This window comes from Rhinoderma darwinii, unplaced genomic scaffold, assembly GCF_050947455.1.
Source record: "Rhinoderma darwinii isolate aRhiDar2 unplaced genomic scaffold, aRhiDar2.hap1 Scaffold_721, whole genome shotgun sequence".
Taxonomy (NCBI): Eukaryota; Metazoa; Chordata; class Amphibia; order Anura; family Rhinodermatidae; genus Rhinoderma; species Rhinoderma darwinii.
This window is the reverse complement of record NW_027464282.1, coordinates 202,110-221,941: the sequence shown is the minus strand read 5'-3', so window position 1 is coordinate 221,941 and position 19,832 is coordinate 202,110. Positions and strand designations below refer to the sequence as shown.

Sequence of the window (19,832 nt, the reverse complement as noted above, 5' to 3'; positions counted from 1 at the left end):
CCTGCAGCCGCATCTCCCTCTGACAGCCTGCAGCCGCATCTCCCTCTGACAGCCTGCAGCCGCATCTCCCTCTGACAGCCTGCAGCCGCATCTCCCTCTGACAGCCTGCAGCCGCATCTCCCTCTGACAGCCTGCAGCCGCATCTCCCTCTGACAGCCTGCAGCCGCATCTCCCTCTGACAGCCTGCAGCCTCATCTCCCTCTGACAGCCTGCAGCCTCATCTCCCTCTGACAGCCTGCAGCCTCATCTCCCTCTGACAGCCTGCAGCCTCATCTCCCTCTGACAGCCTGCAGCCTCATCTCCCTCTGACAGCCTGCAGCCTCATCTCCCTCTGACAGCCTGCAGCCTCATCTCCCTCTGACAGCCTTCAGCCTCATCTCCCTCTGACAGCCTGCAGCCTCATCTCCCTCTTGCAGCCTCATCTCCCTCTTGCAGCCTCATCTCCCTCTTGCAGCCTCATCTCCCTCTTGCAGCCTCATCTCCCTCTTGCAGCCTCATCTCCCTCTTGCAGCCTCATCTCCCTCTTGCAGCCTCATCTCCCTCTTGCAGCCTCATCTCCCTCTTGCAGCCTCATCTCCCTCTTGCAGCCTCATCTCCCTCTTGCAGCCTCATCTCCCTCTGGCAGCCTCATCTCCCTCTGGCAGCCTCATCTCCCTCTGGCAGCCTCATCTCCCTCTTGCAGCCTCATCTCCCTCTTGCAGCCTCATCTCCCTCTTGCAGCCTCATCTCCCTCTTGCAGCCTCATCTCCCTCTTGCAGCCTCATCTCCCTCTTGCAGCCGCATCTCCCTCCTCCTCGCAGCCGCATCTCCCTCCTCCTCGCAGCCGCATCTCCCTCCTCCTCGCAGCCGCATCTCCCTCCTCCTCGCAGCCGCATCTCCCTCCTCCTCGCAGCCGCATCTCCCTCCTCCTCGCAGCCGCATCTCCCTCCTCCTCGCAGCCGCATCTCCCTCCTCCTCGCAGCCGCATCTCCCTCCTCCTCGCAGCCGCATCTCCCTCCTCCTCGCAGCCGCATCTCCCTCCTCCCTCTCTCAGCATTTAGTCTCAGAGAGAAGCTGTAGCTGTTGACTATTTACTGGTATGTTTTACTGATGATTGTCTGGGATGGAATTATTAACTCTCAGTGTGCTGTCTATGGCTGAATTTACAAGATTCCAGTTCAGACCCCTTTCATTTTCTTTTGAAGGTTCCTACATTTCCTCGCTCTTCTCTGATATATACACTGTTCTGTTTCCTCCTCCCTGCAGTGACCACATAGTAATTGTACAGCTCCCCCTGCAGGAAGGATGTATGTTAGACAGTTGCCTGCCGTCCTTATAGCAGCCTCAGTATAAACGCTGTGATGTACTAGAGGCGAGTGACCGTTTTCTCACTGTAGTTGTTTTTCTCGCGTCAGGTCCGGTCGGCAGTTTCCTCCCATGAACAGAGATCGCTGACGGAGCTTTCCAGACACAGGTGCGTGTATAATGGGGGGGATCCTGGCGCCGGCCATATAGCGGCTGACATGATGCAGGGTGTAGTGGAGCGCGGCCTCCTATCCCCCGGGTCTCTGACTGTCCGTGCTGCAATCATCATTACTGTATGTACGTGAAGTCCCTCCGTTTTCTGTGACCTCTGACCTTACACCAACTTCTGTAATAGATTTTGTTATAATCCCTCAATATTTTCATAAAACTCTGCTTTCTGTCAGTGAATGGGAACATTTATTGTGTATATTCGGAGACTGCAAACCCCTCCTGACCTAGTGCCGCTCACAAAGCGTCAGGTGATTACCTCTACATGGTCTTCAGCTACAGCCTATTAATAAATGTCGCCGTTTGTGGGAGGGGCATAGATGGAAGTAATATTGAGCATTATGCCCGCCATGTGCTGTATGTTTACTAGATCCCAGGAGGGGGGGGGGGAGCTGCTCCGACTTTGACCCCTCGTTAGGTTACATTGCCACCTCCTAGGATGTACATAGCATGGATAATGTGAGTGTACGCCTTTACCTGAGGTCATGTGATCCATGGTGTCTGTTACCTGAGGTCATGTGATCCATGGTGTCTGTTACCTGAGGTCATGTGATCCATGGTGTCTGTTACCTGAGGTCATGTGATCCATGGTGTCTGTTACCTGAGGTCATGTGATCCATGGTGTCTGTTACCTGAGGTCATGTGATCCATGGTGTCTGTTACCTGAGGTCATGTGATGACTGTGTTGTCTATTACAGGAGATACGTGGTGTGTGATTGGATACATTACAGATGAGACGTGGTGTGTGATTGGATACATTACAGGTGATACGTGGTGTGTGATTGGATACATTACAGGTGATACGTGGTGTGTGATTGGATACATTACAGGTGATACGTGGTGTGCGATTGGATACATTGCAGGTGATACGTGGTGTGCGATTGGATACATTACAGGTGATACGTGTGTGCGATTGGATACAGTACAGGTGATACGTGGTGTGTGATTGGATACATTACAGGTGATACGTGGTGTGTGTGATTGGATACATTACGGGTGATACGTGGTGTGTGTGATTGGATACATTACGGGTGATACGTGGTGTGTGTGATTGGATACATTACGGGTGATACGTGGTGTGTGATTGGATACATTACGGGTGATACGTGGTGTGTGATTGGATACATTGCGGGTGATACGTGGTGTGTGTTTGGATACATTACGGGTGATACGTGGTGTGTGATTGGATACATTGCGGGTGATACGTGGTGTGTGTGATTGGATACATTACAGGTGATACGTGGTGTGTGTGATTGGATACATTACAGGTGATACGTGCTGTGTGATTGGATACATTACGGGTGATACGTGGTGTGTGTGATTGGATACATTGCGGGGTGATACGTGGTGTGTGTGATTGGATACATTACTGGTGATACGTGGTGTGTGTGATTGGATACATTACGGGTGATACGTGGTGTGTGTGATTGGATACATTACGGGTGATACGTGGTGTGTGTGATTGGATACATTGCGGGTGATACGTGGTGTGTGTGATTGGATACATTGCGGGTGATACGTGGTGTGTGTGATTGGATACATTACGGGTGATACGTGGTGTGTGATTGGATACATTACGGGTGATACGTGGTGTGTGATTGGATACATTGCGGGTGATACGTGGTGTGTGTGATTGGATACATTACGGGTGATACGTGCTGTGTGATTGGATACATTACGGGTGATACGTGGTGTGTGTGATTGGATACATTGCGGGTGATACGTGGTGTGTGTGATTGGATACATTGCGGGTGATACGTGGTGTGTGTGATTGGATACATTACAGGTGATACGTGGTGTGTGTGATTGGATACATTGCGGGTGATACGTGGTGTGTGTGATTGGATACATTACGGGTGATACGTGCTGTGTGATTGGATACATTACGGGTGATACGTGGTGTGTGATTGGATACATTGCGGGTGATACGTGGTGTGTGTGATTGGATACATTACAGGTGATACGTGGTGTGTGTGATTGGATACATTGCGGGTGATACGTGGTGTGTGATTGGATACATTACGGGTGATACGTGGTGTGTGTGATTGGATACATTGCGGGTGATTCGTGGTGTGTGTGATTGGATACATTACGGGTGATACGTGGTGTGTGATTGGATACATTACGGGTGATACGTGGTGTGTGATTGGATACATTGCGGGTGATACGTGGTGTGTGTGATTGGATACATTACGGGTGATACGTGCTGTGTGATTGGATACATTACGGGTGATACGTGGTGTGTGTGATTGGATACATTGCGGGTGATACGTGGTGTGTGTGATTGGATACATTACAGGTGATACGTGGTGTGTGTGATTGGATACATTGCGGGTGATACGTGGTGTGTGTGATTGGATACATTACGGGTGATACGTGCTGTGTGATTGGATACATTACGGGTGATACGTGGTGTGTGATTGGATACATTGCGGGTGATACGTGGTGTGTGTGATTGGATACATTACAGGTGATACGTGGTGTGTGTGATTGGATACATTGCGGGTGATACGTGGTGTGTGATTGGATACATTACGGGTGATACGTGGTGTGTGTGATTGGATACATTGCGGGTGATTCGTGGTGTGTGTGATTGGATACATTACGGGTGATAAGTGCTGTGTGATTGGATACATTACGGGTGATACGTGGTGTGTGATTGGATACATTACAGGTGATACGTGGTGTGTGTGATTGGATACATTACGGGTGATACGTGGTGTGTGTGATTGGATACATTACGGGTGATACGTGGTGTGTGATTGGATACATTGCGGGTGATACGTGGTGTGTGATTGGATACATTACGGGTGATACGTGGTGTGTGTGATTGGATACATTGCGGGTGATTCGTGGTGTGTGTGATTGGATACATTACGGGTGATACGTGCTGTGTGATTGGATACATTACGGGTGATACGTGGTGTGTGATTGGATACATTACGGGTGATACGTGGTGTGTGTGATTGGATACATTGCGGGTGATTCGTGGTGTGTGTGGATACATTACGGGTGATACGTGCTGTGTGATTGGATACATTACGGGTGATACGTGGTGTGTGATTGGATACATTACAGGTGATACGTGGTGTGTGTGATTGGATACATTACGGGTGATACGTGGTGTGTGTGATTGGATACATTACGGGTGATACGTGGTGTGTGTGATTGGATACATTGCGGGTGATACGTGGTGTGTGTGATTGGATACATTACGGGTGATACGTGGTGTGTGATTGGATACATTACGGGTGATACGTGCTGTGTGATTGGATACATTACAGGTGATACGTGCTGTGTGATTGGATACATTGCGGGTGATACGTGGTGTGTGTGATTGGATACATTGCGGGTGATACGTGGTGTGTGTGATTGGATACATTACGGGTGATACGTGCTGTGTGATTGGATACATTACGGGTGATACGTGGTGTGTGATTGGATACATTGCGGGTGATACGTGGTGTGTGTGATTGGATACATTACGGGTGATACGTGCTGTGTGATTGGATACATTACGGGTGATACGTGGTGTGTGATTGGATACATTACAGGTGATACGTGGTGTGTGTGATTGGATACATTACGGGTGATACGTGGTGTGTCGTTGCGACGCTCCGGTTTTCTGCAGACTATCGCACCCTCTGTCCTGTCATACAGCCGCCGTCTTCAGGGTCTCCTTTGCTCCTCCTCATCTTTAGATTACGTTTTATATCCAGGCCGTGTGACACGTTCGGCGTCGGCAGTATAAATGTATGATGTCACACAGTGACGTCATTCCTCTTCCCTTTTGTAGGAGGGGGCTCGCTCTGACACTGCTGGGGTCCTCTTCTACCACTGGCCTCCTGTTCTGTGATATTTTTTTATTTTGAATGAAAAGTACTGCAATTTTATCCTTCGCTATTTTCAAGTTCTCCGCTTGCTGTCAGTGAATTGGAACACACGTTGTTTATATTCAGATGCTGAAAACCTGTGCTAAGCCAAGACTTCTCTCACAGCTGATGGGCTTGTGACAGTGAATCCGTATAGCCAATCCTCACTGTGAGCAGCAGCGCAAACCTCCTGCGCTGGACCTGGCATCTAGGTACACTGTAACGACCTCATCAGCTGTGTGAGCGGGTGCTAGTCTGGGAAAGCTGGTGCAGCCTCAGCGGCAGTCACCCAGCTCTCCCGGGAACAGATCGGGCAGATATAATGTGCGCGGAGGAGCAGGGACCGGGGTTCGCTCTGCTCATCTCTTCCGTTCTGTATTTCCAGGTACCTTTACATCACATCATGGCTGCTGAAACACTAAATTTTGGGCCAGAATGGTGAGTGGCTAAAAGTCTGCATGGAGAGATTGGCGCGGGCGGGGGGTTGGCGTGCACTCGGCGATGTGCGGGATTATGTAGTTGCAGTTTACGGCACGGCTGTGATGGACATTGAGGCGATGCGGGAGCAGCGCCCCCTGGCTTTCACACATGGTAAATATTCCTGTTTTGCTCACCAGGCTTCGCGCACTATCCAGCGGGGGTTCCATTGCTTCCCCTCCTCCTTCCCCCGCTATGCCAAAGTATAAACTGGCGGAGTATCGCTACGGACGAGAGGAGATGTTGGCACTTTATATTAAAGAGAACAAGGTGGGGACTGCTGCATGCTTGATCCTGTCATTTATAGGGAATATAGAAGATTGAACGGTCTCTCCTTCCTGCAGGTCCCGGAGGAAATGCAAGACAAGGAGTTCGCTGTGATCCTGAACGAGGAGCCGCTGCAGCCCCTCGCTCTCCTGCCGCTCACAGAGGAGGAGCAGGTATGTGTGATGGACACCCGGGGGTCCGGAGGAGCCTGGCACCACACGATCCCTCATCTCTTATCTCTGGGTTTTTTTTTCTGCAGAGGAATTTTTCACTTTCGGTAAACAGCGTTCCTGTGCTGAGGCTCATGGGTAAAGGAGCAGCGCCCCCTCCAGGAGGTGTAGCCCGAGGCAGGGGCACCGCACGTGGCCGGGGTAAGGGTCTCATTGATTGGTGGGAGAGCCCTGAGAACGGAGGTGTCAGACATCCATATAAAGTGTGAGCTCTGCAGCCGACCGTCATTGTCTGTCTCCATTTAGGCCGCGGTCGCGGGGATTCGGCGGTCTACCAGCGGGCTCTGGATGAAGCAGACCCTGGATTTGGCCGCGGGAGTCGGGAGATTCACCGCAGTCAGAGCTGGGATGACAGGTGGGGACGGATGTGGAGTTAATCCTGCTCTTTAGGATTGCTGAAGAGCCTTCGCCTCAAAGTAAATGTGTCCTGAACTGTAATGGCTCCAGTGTCACAATGTCGTTCCTGCTCTCGTTACAGGGGGGAGAGACGATTTGAGAAGCCCGTCAGGAGGGAAGCAGGTACGTCACGTCACTTTATCTGTAGGGTCCTTTGTATACCATAGAATAGTCACCTGTATCCTCCCTGCCAGGCAGTCAGCCTGAGAACAGGACCGAGTCCATGTAGTTTACTTATTATATTGATCCAGAGGAATCGGACGCCCCCGCGAGGTAGATACCAGATTGTCCTCCTGAAAATCCTACTCCAAATCTGGCAATAAGCATAATCCCTGGAGCAGTGACCCTTCTCCTCCAGCATCTCCATACACAGATCTTGTAGAATATCTTAGCAAAGGCCCCAAAACACCCAAGAGTGTGACTGATCTTACAGTAGAGGTTCCATAGTGTGACTGCTCTTACAGTAGAGGCTCCATAGTGTGACTGCTCTTACAGTAGAGGTTCCATAGTGTGACTGCTCTTAGAGTAGAGGCTCTATAGTGTGACTGTTCTTACAGTAGAGGCTCCATAGTGTGACTGCTCTTACAGTAGAGGTTCCATAGTGTGACTGCTCTTACAGTAGAGGCTCCATAGTGTGACTGCTCTTACAGTAGAGGTTCCATAGTGTGACTGCTCTTACAGTAGAGGTTCCATAGTGTGACTGCTCTTACAGTAGAGGCTCCATAGTGTGACTGCTCTTACAGTAGAGGTTCCATAGTGTGACTGCTCTTACAGTAGAGGTTCCATAGTGTGACTGCTCTTACAGTAGAGGTTCCATAGTGTGACTGCTCTTACAGTAGAGGCTCCATAGTGTGACCGCTCTTACAGTAGAGGTTCCATAGTGTGACTGCTCTTACAGTAGAGGTTCCATAGTGTGACTGCTCTTACAGTAGAGGCTCCATAGTGTGACTGCTCTTACAGTAGAGGTTCCATAGTGTGACTTCTCTTACAGTAGATGCTCCATAGTGTGACTGCTCTTACAGTAGAGGCTCCATAGTGTGACCGCTCTTACAGTAGAGGCTCCATAGCGTGACTGCTCTTACAGTAGAGGTTCCATAGTGTGACTGCTCTTACAGTAGAGGCTCCATAGTGTGACTGCTCTTACAGTAGAGGCTCCATAGTGTGACTGCTCTTACAGTAGAGGTTCCATAGTGTGACTGCTCTTACAGTAGAGGCTCCATAGTGTGACTGCTCTTACAGTAGAGGTTCCATAGTGTGACTGCTCTTACAGTAGAGGTTCCATAGTGTGACTGATCTTACAGTAGAGGTTCCATAGTGTGACTGCTCTTACAGTAGAGGCTCCATAGTGTGACTGATCTTACAGTAGAGGCTCCATAGTGTGACTGCTCTTACAGTAGAGGTTCCATAGTGTGACCGCTCTTACAGTAGAGGTTCCATAGTGTGACTGCTCTTACAGTAGAGGTTCCATAGTGTGACTGCTCTTACAGTAGAGGTTCCATAGTGTGACTGATCTTACAGTAGAGGCGCCATAGTGTGACTGCTCTTACAGTAGAGGCTCCATAGTGTGACTGCTCTTACAGTAGAGGTTCCATAGTGTGACCGCTCTTACAGCAGAGGTCCATAGTGTAACTGATCTTACAGTAGAGGCTCCATAGTGTGACTGCTCTTACAGTAGAGGTTCCATAGTGTGACTGCTCTTACAGTAGAGGTTCCATAGTGTGACTGCTCTTACAGTAGAGGTTCCATAGTGTGACTGATCTTACAGTAGAGGCTCCATAGTGTGACTTCTCTTACAGTAGAGGCTCCATAGTGTGACTTCTCTTACACTAGAGGCTCCATAGTGTGACTGCTCTTACAGTAGAGGTTCCATAATGTGACTGCTCTTACAGTAGAGACTCCATAGTGTGACTGCTCTTACAGTAGAGGTTCCATAGTGTGACTGCTCTTACAGTAGAGGTTCCATAGTGTGACTGCTCTTACAGTAGAGGGTCCATAGTGTGACTGCTCTTACAGTAGAGGGTCCATAGTGTGACTGATCTTACAGTAGAGGCTCCATAGTGTGACTGATCTTACAGTAGAGGCTCCATAGTGTGACTGCTCTTACAGTAGAGGTTCCATAGTGTGACTGCTCTTACAGTAGAGGTTCCATAGTGTGACTGCTCTTACAGTAGAGGTTCCATAGTGTGACTGCTCTTACAGTAGAGGCTCCATAGTGTGACTGCTCTTACAGTAGAGGTTCCATAGTGTGACTGCTCTTACAGTAGAGGGTCCATAGTGTGACTGCTCTTACAGTAGAGGGTCCATAGTGTGACTGATCTTACAGTAGAGGCTCCATAGTGTGACTGATCTTACAGTAGAGGCTCCATAGTGTGACTGCTCTTACAGTAGAGGTTCCATAGTGTGACCGCTCTTACAGTAGAGGTTCCATAGTGTGACTGCTCTTACAGTAGAGGTTCCATAGTGTGACTGCTCTTACAGTAGAGGTTCCATAGTGTGACTGATCTTACAGTAGAGGCTCCATAGTGTGACTGATCTTACAGTAGAGGCTCCATAGTGTGACTGCTCTTACAGTAGAGGTTCCATAGTGTGACCGCTCTTACAGTAGAGGTTCCATAGTGTAACTGCTCTTACAGTAGAGGTTCCATAGTGTGACCGCTCTTACAGTAGAGGTTCCATAGTGTGACCGCTCTTACAGTAGAGGCTCCATAGTGTGACTGCTCTTACAGTAGAGGTTCCATAGTGTGACTGCTCTTACAGTAGATGCTCCATAGTGTGACTGCTCTTACAGTAGAGGGTCCATAGTGTGACTGCTCTTACAGTAGAGGCTCCATAGTGTGACTGCTCTTACAGTAGAGGGTCCATAGTGTGACTGCTCTTACAGTAGAGGCTCCATAGTGTGACTGCTCTTACAGTAGAGGTTCCATAGTGTGACTTCTCTTACAGTAGATGCTCCATAGTGTGACTGCTCTTACAGTAGAGGCTCCATAGTGTGACCGCTCTTACAGTAGAGGCTCCATAGCGTGACTGCTCTTACAGTAGAGGCTCCATAGTGTGACTGCTCTTACAGTAGAGGTTCCATAGTGTGACTGCTCTTACAGTAGAGGTTCCATAGTGTGACTGATCTTACAGTAGAGGTTCCATAGTGTGACTGCTCTTACAGTAGAGGCTCCATAGTGTGACTGATCTTACAGTAGAGGCTCCATAGTGTGACTGCTCTTACAGTAGAGGTTCCATAGTGTGACCGCTCTTACAGTAGAGGTTCCATAGTGTGACTGCTCTTACAGTAGAGGTTCCATAGTGTGACTGCTCTTACAGTAGAGGTTCCATAGTGTGACTGATCTTACAGTAGAGGCTCCATAGTGTGACTGCTCTTACAGTAGAGGCTCCATAGTGTGACCGCTCTTACAGTAGAGGTTCCATAGTGTGACCGCTCTTACAGCAGAGGTCCATAGTGTAACTGATCTTACAGTAGAGGCTCCATAGTGTGACTGCTCTTACAGTAGAGGTTCCATAGTGTGACTGATCTTACAGTAGAGGCTCCATAGTGTGACTTCTCTTACAGTAGAGGCTCCATAGTGTGACTTCTCTTACACTAGAGGCTCCATAGTGTGACTTCTCTTACACTAGAGGCTCCATAGTGTGACTGCTCTTACAGTAGAGGTTCCATAATGTGACTGCTCTTACAGTAGAGACTCCATAGTGTGACTGCTCTTACAGTAGAGGCTCCATAGTGTGACTGCTCTTACAGTAGAGGCTCCATAGTGTGACTGCTCTTACAGTAGAGGGTCCATAGTGTGACTGCTCTTACAGTAGAGGGTCCATAGTGTGACTGATCTTACAGTAGAGGCTCCATAGTGTGACTGATCTTACAGTAGAGGCTCCATAGTGTGACTGCTCTTACAGTAGAGGTTCCATAGTGTGACCGCTCTTACAGTAGAGGTTCCATAGTGTGACTGCTCTTACAGTAGAGGTTCCATAGTGTGACTGCTCTTACAGTAGAGGTTCCATAGTGTGACTGATCTTACAGTAGAGGCTCCATAGTGTGACTGCTCTTACAGTAGAGGTTCCATAGTGTGACCGCTCTTACAGCAGAGGTCCATAGTGTAACTGATCTTACAGTAGAGGCTCCATAGTGTGACTGCTCTTACAGTAGAGGTTCCATAGTGTGACTGATCTTACAGTAGAGGCTCCATAGTGTGACTTCTCTTACAGTAGAGGCTCCATAGTGTGACTTCTCTTACACTAGAGGCTCCATAGTGTGACTGCTCTTACAGTAGAGGTTCCATAATGTGACTGCTCTTACAGTAGAGACTCCATAGTGTGACTGCTCTTACAGTAGAGGCTCCATAGTGTGACTGCTCTTACAGTAGAGGTTCCATAGTGTGACTGCTCTTACAGTAGAGGTTCCATAGTGTGACTGCTCTTACAGTAGAGGGTCCATAGTGTGACTGATCTTACAGTAGAGGCTCCATAGTGTGACTGCTCTTACAGTAGAGATTCCATAGTGTGACTGCTCTTACAGTAGAGATTCCATAGTGTGACTGATCTTACAGTAGAGGCTCCATAGTGTGACTGCTCTTACAGTAGAGGCTCCATAGTGTGACTGCTCTTACAGTAGAGGTTCCATAGTGTGACTGATCTTACAGTAGAGGCTCCATAGTGTGACTGATCTTACAGTACAGGCTCCATAGTGTGACTGCTCTTACAGTGGAGGTTCCATAGTGTGACTGATCTTACAGTAGAGGCTCCATAGTGTGACTGATCTTACAGTACAGGCTCCATAGTGTGACTGCTCTTACAGTAGAGGTTCCATAGTGTGACTGCTCTTACAGTAGAGGTTCCATATTGTGACTGCTCTTTCAGTAGAGGTTCCATAGTGTGACTGCTCTTACAGTAGAGGTTCCATAGTGTGACTGCTCTTACAGTAGAGGTTCCATAGTGTGACTGCTCTTACAGTAGAGGCTCCATAGTGTGACTGCTCTTACAGTAGAGGTTCCATAGTGTGACTGCTCTTACAGTAGAGGTTCCATAGTGTGACTTCTCTTACAGTAGAGGCTCCATAGTGTGACTGCTCTTACAGTAGAGGTTCCATAGTGTGACTGCTCTTACAGTAGAGGTTCCATAGTGTGACTGCTCTTACAGTAGAAGCTCCATAGTGTGACCGCTCTTACAGTAGAGGTTCCATAGTGTGACTGCTCTTACAGTAGAGGTTCCATAGTGTGACTTCTCTTACAGTAGAGGCTCCATAGTGTGACTGCTCTTACAGTAGAGGTTCCATAGTGTGACCGCTCTTACAGTAGAGGTTCCATAGTGTGACTGCTCTTACAGTAGAGGTTCCATAGTGTGACTGCTCTTACAGTAGAGCTTCCATAGTGTGACTGATCTTACAGTAGAGGCTCCATAGTGTGACTGCTCTTACAGTAGAGGCTCCATAGTGTGACTGCTCTTACAGTAGAGGTTCCATAGTGTGACCGCTCTTACAGCAGAGGTCCATAGTGTAACTGATCTTACAGTAGAGGCTCCATAGTGTGACTGCTCTTACAGTAGAGGTTCCATAGTGTGACTGATCTTACAGTAGAGGCTCCATAGTGTGACTGATCTTACAGTAGAGGCTCCATAGTGTGACTTCTCTTACAGTAGAGGCTCCATAGTGTGACTTCTCTTACACTAGAGGCTCCATAGTGTGACTTCTCTTACACTAGAGGCTCCATAGTGTGACTGCTCTTACAGTAGAGGTTCCATAATGTGACTGCTCTTACAGTAGAGACTCCATAGTGTGACTGCTCTTACAGTAGAGGCTCCATAGTGTGACTGCTCTTACAGTAGAGGTTCCATAGTGTGACTGCTCTTACAGTAGAGGGTCCATAGTGTGACTGCTCTTACAGTAGAGGGTCCATAGTGTGACTGATCTTACAGTAGAGGCTCCATAGTGTGACTGATCTTACAGTAGAGGCTCCATAGTGTGACTGCTCTTACAGTAGAGGTTCCATAGTGTGACCGCTCTTACAGTAGAGGTTCCATAGTGTGACTGCTCTTACAGTAGAGGTTCCATAGTGTGACTGCTCTTACAGTAGAGGTTCCATAGTGTGACTGATCTTACAGTACAGGCTCCATAGTGTGACTGCTCTTACAGTAGAGGTTCCATAGTGTGACCGCTCTTACAGCAGAGGTCCATAGTGTAACTGATCTTACAGTAGAGGCTCCATAGTGTGACTGCTCTTACAGTAGAGGTTCCATAGTGTGACTGATCTTACAGTAGAGGCTCCATAGTGTGACTTCTCTTACAGTAGAGGCTCCATAGTGTGACTTCTCTTACACTAGAGGCTCCATAGTGTGACTGCTCTTACAGTAGAGGTTCCATAATGTGACTGCTCTTACAGTAGAGACTCCATAGTGTGACTGCTCTTACAGTAGAGGTTCCATAGTGTGACTGCTCTTACAGTAGAAGCTCCATAGTGTGACCGCTCTTACAGTAGAGGTTCCATAGTGTGACTGCTCTTACAGTAGAGGTTCCATAGTGTGACTGATCTTACAGTAGAGGTTCCATAGTGTGACTGCTCTTACAGTAGAGGTTCCATAGTGTGACTGCTCTTACAGTAGAGGGTCCATAGTGTGACTGATCTTACAGTAGAGGCTCCATAGTGTGACTGCTCTTACAGTAGAGATTCCATAGTGTGACTGCTCTTACAGTAGAGATTCCATAGTGTGACTGATCTTACAGTAGAGGCTCCATAGTGTGACTGCTCTTACAGTAGAGGCTCCATAGTGTGACTGCTCTTACAGTAGAGGTTCCATAGTGTGACTGATCTTACAGTAGAGGCTCCATAGTGTGACTGATCTTACAGTACAGGCTCCATAGTGTGACTGCTCTTACAGTGGAGGTTCCATAGTGTGACTGATCTTACAGTAGAGGCTCCATAGTGTGACTGATCTTACAGTACAGGCTCCATAGTGTGACTGCTCTTACAGTAGAGGTTCCATAGTGTGACTGCTCTTACAGTAGAGGTTCCATATTGTGACTGCTCTTTCAGTAGAGGTTCCATAGTGTGACTGCTCTTACAGTAGAGGTTCCATAGTGTGACTGCTCTTACAGTAGAGGTTCCATAGTGTGACTGCTCTTACAGTAGAGGCTCCATAGTGTGACTGCTCTTACAGTAGAGGTTCCATAGTGTGACTGCTCTTACAGTAGAGGTTCCATAGTGTGACTTCTCTTACAGTAGAGGCTCCATAGTGTGACTGCTCTTACAGTAGAGGTTCCATAGTGTGACTGCTCTTACAGTAGAGGTTCCATAGTGTGACTGCTCTTACAGTAGAAGCTCCATAGTGTGACCGCTCTTACAGTAGAGGTTCCATAGTGTGACTGCTCTTACAGTAGAGGTTCCATAGTGTGACTGATCTTACAGTAGAGGCTCCAGAGTGTGACTGCTCTTACAGTAGAGGTTCCATAGTGTGACTTCTCTTACAGTAGATGCTCCATAGTGTGACTGCTCTTACAGTAGAGGCTCCATAGTGTGACCGCTCTTACAGTAGAGGCTCCATAGCGTGACTGCTCTTACAGTAGAGGCTCCATAGTGTGACTGCTCTTACAGTAGAGGTTCCATAGTGTGACTGCTCTTACAGTAGAGGTTCCATAGTGTGACTGTTCTTACAGTAGAGGTTCCAGAGTGTGACCGCTCTTACAGTAGAGGTTCCATAGTGTGACTGCTCTTACAGTAGAGGTTCCATAGTGTGACTGATCTTACAGTAGAAGCTCCATAGTGTGACCGCTCTTACAGTAGAGGTTCCATAGTGTGACTGATCTTACAGTAGAGGTTCCATAGTGTGACTGCTCTTACAGTAGAGGCTCCATAGTGTGACTGATCTTACAGTAGAGGCTCCATAGTGTGACTGCTCTTACAGTAGAGGTTCCATAGTGTGACCGCTCTTACAGTAGAGGTTCCATAGTGTGACTGCTCTTACAGTAGAGGTTCCATAGTGTGACTGCTCTTACAGTAGAGGTTCCATAGTGTGACTGCTCTTACAGTAGAGGTTCCATAGTGTGACTGATCTTACAGTAGAGGCTCCATAGTGTGACTGCTCTTACAGTAGAGGCTCCATAGTGTGACTGCTCTTACAGTAGAGGTTCCATAGTGTGACCGCTCTTACAGCAGAGGTCCATAGTGTAACTGATCTTACAGTAGAGGCTCCATAGTGTGACTGCTCTTACAGTAGAGGTTCCATAGTGTGACTGATCTTACAGTAGAGGCTCCATAGTGTGACTTCTCTTACAGTAGAGGCTCCATAGTGTGACTTCTCTTACACTAGAGGCTCCATAGTGTGACTGCTCTTACAGTAGAGGTTCCATAATGTGACTGCTCTTACAGTAGAGACTCCATAGTGTGACTGCTCTTACAGTAGAGGCTCCATAGTGTGACTGCTCTTACAGTAGAGGTTCCATAGTGTGACTGCTCTTACAGTAGAGGGTCCATAGTGTGACTGCTCTTACAGTAGAGGGTCCATAGTGTGACTGATCTTACAGTAGAGGCTCCATAGTGTGACTGATCTTACAGTAGAGGCTCCATAGTGTGACTGCTCTTACAGTAGAGGTTCCATAGTGTGACCGCTCTTACAGTAGAGGTTCCATAGTGTGACCGCTCTTACAGTAGAGGTTCCATAGTGTGACTGCTCTTACAGTAGAGGTTCCATAGTGTGACTGATCTTACAGTAGAGGCTCCATAGTGTGACTGCTCTTACAGTAGAGGCTCCATAGTGTGACTGCTCTTACAGTAGAGGTTCCATAGTGTGACCGCTCTTACAGCAGAGGTCCATAGTGTAACTGATCTTACAGTAGAGGCTCCATAGTGTGACTGCTCTTACAGTAGAGGTTCCATAGTGTGACTGATCTTACAGTAGAGGCTCCATAGTGTGACTTCTCTTACAGTAGAGGCTCCATAGTGTGACTTCTCTTACACTAGAGGCTCCATAGTGTGACTGCTCTTACAGTAGAGGTTCCATAATGTGACTGCTCTTACAGTAGAGACTCCATAGTGTGACTGCTCTTACAGTAGAGGCTCCATAGTGTGACTGCTCTTACAGTAGAGGTTCCATAGTGTGACTGCTCTTACAGTAGAGGTTCCATAGTGTGACTGCTCTTACAGTAGAGGGTCCATAGTGTGACTGATCTTACAGTAGAGGCTCCATAGTGTGACTGCTCTTACAGTAGAGATTCCATAGTGTGACTGCTCTTACAGTAGAGATTCCATAGTGTGACTGCTCTTACAGTAGAGGTTCCGTAGTGTGACCGCTCTTACAGTAGAGGCTCCATAGTGTGACTGATCTTACAGTAGAGGCTCCATAGTGTGACTGCTCTTACAGTAGAGGCTCCATAGTGTGACTGATCTTACAGTAGAGGCTCCATAGTGTGACTGCTCTTACAGTAGAGGTTCCATAGTGTGACCGCTCTTACAGTAGAGGTTCCATAGTGTGACTGCTCTTACAGTAGAGGCTCCATAGTGTGACTGCTCTTACAGTAGAGGTTCCATAGTGTGACTGCTCTTACAGTAGAGGTTCCATAGTGTGACTGATCTTACAGTAGAGGTTCCATAGTGTAACTGCTCTTACAGTAGAGGTTCCATAGTGTGACCGCTCTTACAGTAGAGGTTCCATAGTGTGACTGCTCTTACAGTAGAGGTTCCATAGTGTGACTGCTCTTACAGTAGAGGCTCCATAGTGTGACCGCTCTTACAGTAGAGGTTCCATAGTGTGACCGCTCTTACAGTAGAGGCTCCATAGTGTGACTGCTCTTAAAGTAGAGGTTCCATAGTGTGACTGCTCTTACAGTAGATGCTCCATAGTGTGACTGCTCTTACAGTAGATGCTCCATAGTGTGACTGCTCTTACAGTAGAGGTTCCATAGTGTGACTGATCTTACAGTAGAGGTTCCATAGTGTGACTGCTCTTACAGTAGAGGCTCCATAGTGTGACTGATCTTACAGTAGAGGCTCCATAGTGTGACTGCTCTTACAGTAGAGGTTCCATAGTGTGACCGCTCTTACAGTAGAGGTTCCATAGTGTGACTGCTCTTACAGTAGAGGTTCCATAGTGTGACTGATCTTACAGTAGAGGCTCCATAGTGTGACTGCTCTTACAGTAGAGGCTCCATAGTGTGACTGCTCTTACAGTAGAGGCTCCATAGTGTGACTGCTCTTACAGTAGAGGCTCCATAGTGTGACTGCTCTTACAGTAGAGGTTCCATAGTGTGACTTCTCTTACAGTAGAGGTTCCATAGTGTGACTGCTCTTACAGTAGAGGCTCCATAGTGTGACCGATCTTACAGTACAGGGTCCATAGTGTGACCGCTCTTACAGCAGAGGTCCATAGTGTAACTGATCTTACAGTAGAGGCTCCATAGTGTGACTGCTCTTACAGTAGAGGCTCCATAGTGTGACTGATCTTACAGTAGAGGTTCCATAGTGTGACCGCTCTTACAGCAGAGGTCCATAGTGTAACTGATCTTACAGTAGAGGCTCCATAGTGTGACTGCTCTTACAGTAGAGGCTCCATAGTGTGACTGCTCTTACAGTAGAGGCTCCATAGTGTGACTGCTCTTACAGTAGAGGCTCCATAGTGTGACCGCTCTTACAGTAGAGGCTCCATAGTGTGACTGCTCTTACAGTAGAGGTTCCATAGTGTGACTTCTCTTACAGTAGAGGTTCCATAGTGTGACTGCTCTTACAGTAGAGGCTCCATAGTGTGACCGATCTTACAGTAGAGGGTCCATAGTGTGACTGCTCTTACAGTAGAGGTTCCATAGTGTGACCGCTCTTACAGCAGAGGTCCATAGTGTAACTGATCTTACAGTAGAGGCTCCATAGTGTGACTGCTCTTACAGTATAGGTTCCATAGTGTGATTGCTCTTACAGTAGAGGTTCCATAGTGTGACTGCTCTTACAGTAGAGGCTCCATAGTGTGACTGATCTTACAGTAGAGGTTCCATAGTGTGACCGCTCTTACAGCAGAGGTCCATAGTGTAACTGATCTTACAGTAGAGGCTCCATAGTGTGACTGCTCTTACAGTAGAGGTTCCATAGTGTGACTGATCTTACAGTAGAGGCTCCATAGTGTGACTTCTCTTACAGTAGAGGCTCCATAGTGTGACTTCTCTTACAGTAGAGGCTCCATAGTGTGACTTCTCTTACAGTAGAGGTTCCATAGTGTGACTGCTCTTACAGTAGAGGGTCCATAGTGTGACTGCTCTTACAGTAGAGGCTCCATAGTGTGACTGCTCTTACAGTAGAGGCTCCATAGTGTGACTGCTCTTACAGTAGAGGCTCCATAGTGTGACTGCTCTTACAGTAGAGGCTCCATAGTGTGACTGCTCTTACAGTAGAGGCTCCATAGTGTGACTGCTCTTACAGTAGAGGCTCCATAGTGTGACTGCTCTTACAGTAGAGGCTCCATAGTGTGACTGCTCTTACAGTAGAGGTTCCATAGTGTGACTGCTCTTACAGTAGAGGCTCCATAGTGTAACTGCTCTTACAGTAGAGGCTCCATAGTGTGACTGCTCTTACAGTAGAGGTTCCATAGTGTGACTGCTCTTACAGTAGAGGCTCCATAGTGTGACTGCTCTTACAGTAGAGGTTCCATAGTGTGACTGCTCTTACAGTAGAGGTTCCATAGTGTGACTGCTCTTAAAGTAGAGGTTCCATAGTGTGACTGCTCTTACAGTAGAGGTTCCATAGTGTGACTGCTCTTACAGTAGAGGTTCCATAGTGTGACCGCTCTTACAGTAGAGGTTCCATAGTGTGACCGCTCTTACAGTAGAGGTTCCATAGTGTGACCGCTCTTACAGTAGAGGTTCCATAGTGTGACTGCTCTTACAGTAGAGGCTCCATAGTGTGACTGCTCTTACAGTAGAGGTTCCATAGTGTAACCGCTCTTACAGTAGAGGTTCCATAGTGTGACCGCTCTTACAGTAGAGGTTCCATAGTGTGACTGCTCTTACAGTAGAGGTTCCATAGTGTGACTGCTCTTACAGTAGAGGTTCCATAGTGTGACTGCTCTTACAGTAGAGGCTCCATAGTGTGACCGCTCTTACAGTAGAGGCTCCATAGTGTGACTGATCTTACAGTAGAGGCTCCATAGTGTGACCGCTCTTACAGTAGAGGTTCCATAGTGTGACCGCTCTTACAGTAGAGGTTCCATAGTGTGACTGCTCTTACAGTAGAGGTTCCATAGTGTGACTGCTCTTACAGTAGAGGTTCCATAGTGTGACTGCTCTTACAGTAGAGGCTCCATAGTGTGACTGCTCTTACAGTAGAGGTTCCATAGTGTAACCGCTCTTACAGTAGAGGTTCCATAGTGTGACCGCTCTTACAGTAGAGGTTCCATAGTGTGACCGCTCTTACAGTAGAGGTTCCATAGTGTGACCGCTCTTACAGTAGAGGTTCCATAGTGTGACTGCTCTTACAGTAGAGGTTCCATAGTGTGACTGCTCTTACAGTAGATGCTCCATAGTGTGACTGCTCTTACAGTAGAGGCTCCATAGTGTGACTGCTCTTACAGTAGAGGTTCCATAGTGTGACTTCTCTTACAGTAGAGGTTCCATAGTGTGACTGCTCTTACAGTAGAGGCTCCATAGTGTGACTGCTCTTACAGTAGAGGTTCCATAGTGTGACTTCTCTTACAGTAGAGGTTCCATAGTGTGACTGCTCTTACAGCAGAGGCTCCATAGTGTGACTGCTCTTACAGCAGAGGGTCCATAGTGTGACTGATCTTACAGTAGAGGATCCATAGTGTGACTGCTCTTACAGTAGAGGTTCCATAGTGTGACTGATCTTACAGTAGAGGTTCCATAGTGTGACTGATCTTACAGTAGAGGCTCCATAGTGTGACTGCTCTTACAGTAGAGGCTCCATAGTGTGACTGCTCTTACAGTAGAGGTTCCATAGTGTAACTGCTCTTACAGTAGAGGCTCCATAGTGTGACTGCTCTTACAGTAGAGGCTCCATAGTGTGACTGCTCTTACAGTAGAGGCTCCATAGTGTGACCGATCTTACAGTAGAGGCTCCATAGTGTGACTGCTCTTACAGTAGAGGTT

At 47.7% G+C, this 19,832-nt stretch overlaps 1 protein-coding gene across 3 annotated transcripts in view; it reads left to right on the top strand.

Moving 5' to 3' along the window:
- Positions 1 to 19,832, top strand: part of GIGYF1 (GRB10 interacting GYF protein 1) — a 103,652-nt gene that overhangs the window by 44,571 nt on the left and 39,249 nt on the right. For 2 of the 3 annotated variants that reach the window (XM_075849258.1, XM_075849256.1), the window contains exons 2-8: positions 1,395 to 1,453; positions 5,770 to 5,822; positions 6,002 to 6,131; positions 6,206 to 6,301; positions 6,388 to 6,499; positions 6,605 to 6,713; positions 6,837 to 6,877. In XM_075849258.1, coding sequence (XP_075705373.1) covers positions 5,788 to 5,822; positions 6,002 to 6,131; positions 6,206 to 6,301; positions 6,388 to 6,499; positions 6,605 to 6,713; positions 6,837 to 6,877 — 523 coding nt within the window. In that variant the 5' untranslated portion in view covers positions 1,395 to 1,453; positions 5,770 to 5,787. The remainder of the gene's footprint in view (positions 1 to 1,394; positions 1,454 to 5,769; positions 5,823 to 6,001; positions 6,132 to 6,205; positions 6,302 to 6,387; positions 6,500 to 6,604; positions 6,714 to 6,836; positions 6,878 to 19,832) is intronic. The other variant, XM_075849257.1, reaches the window with a different exon arrangement.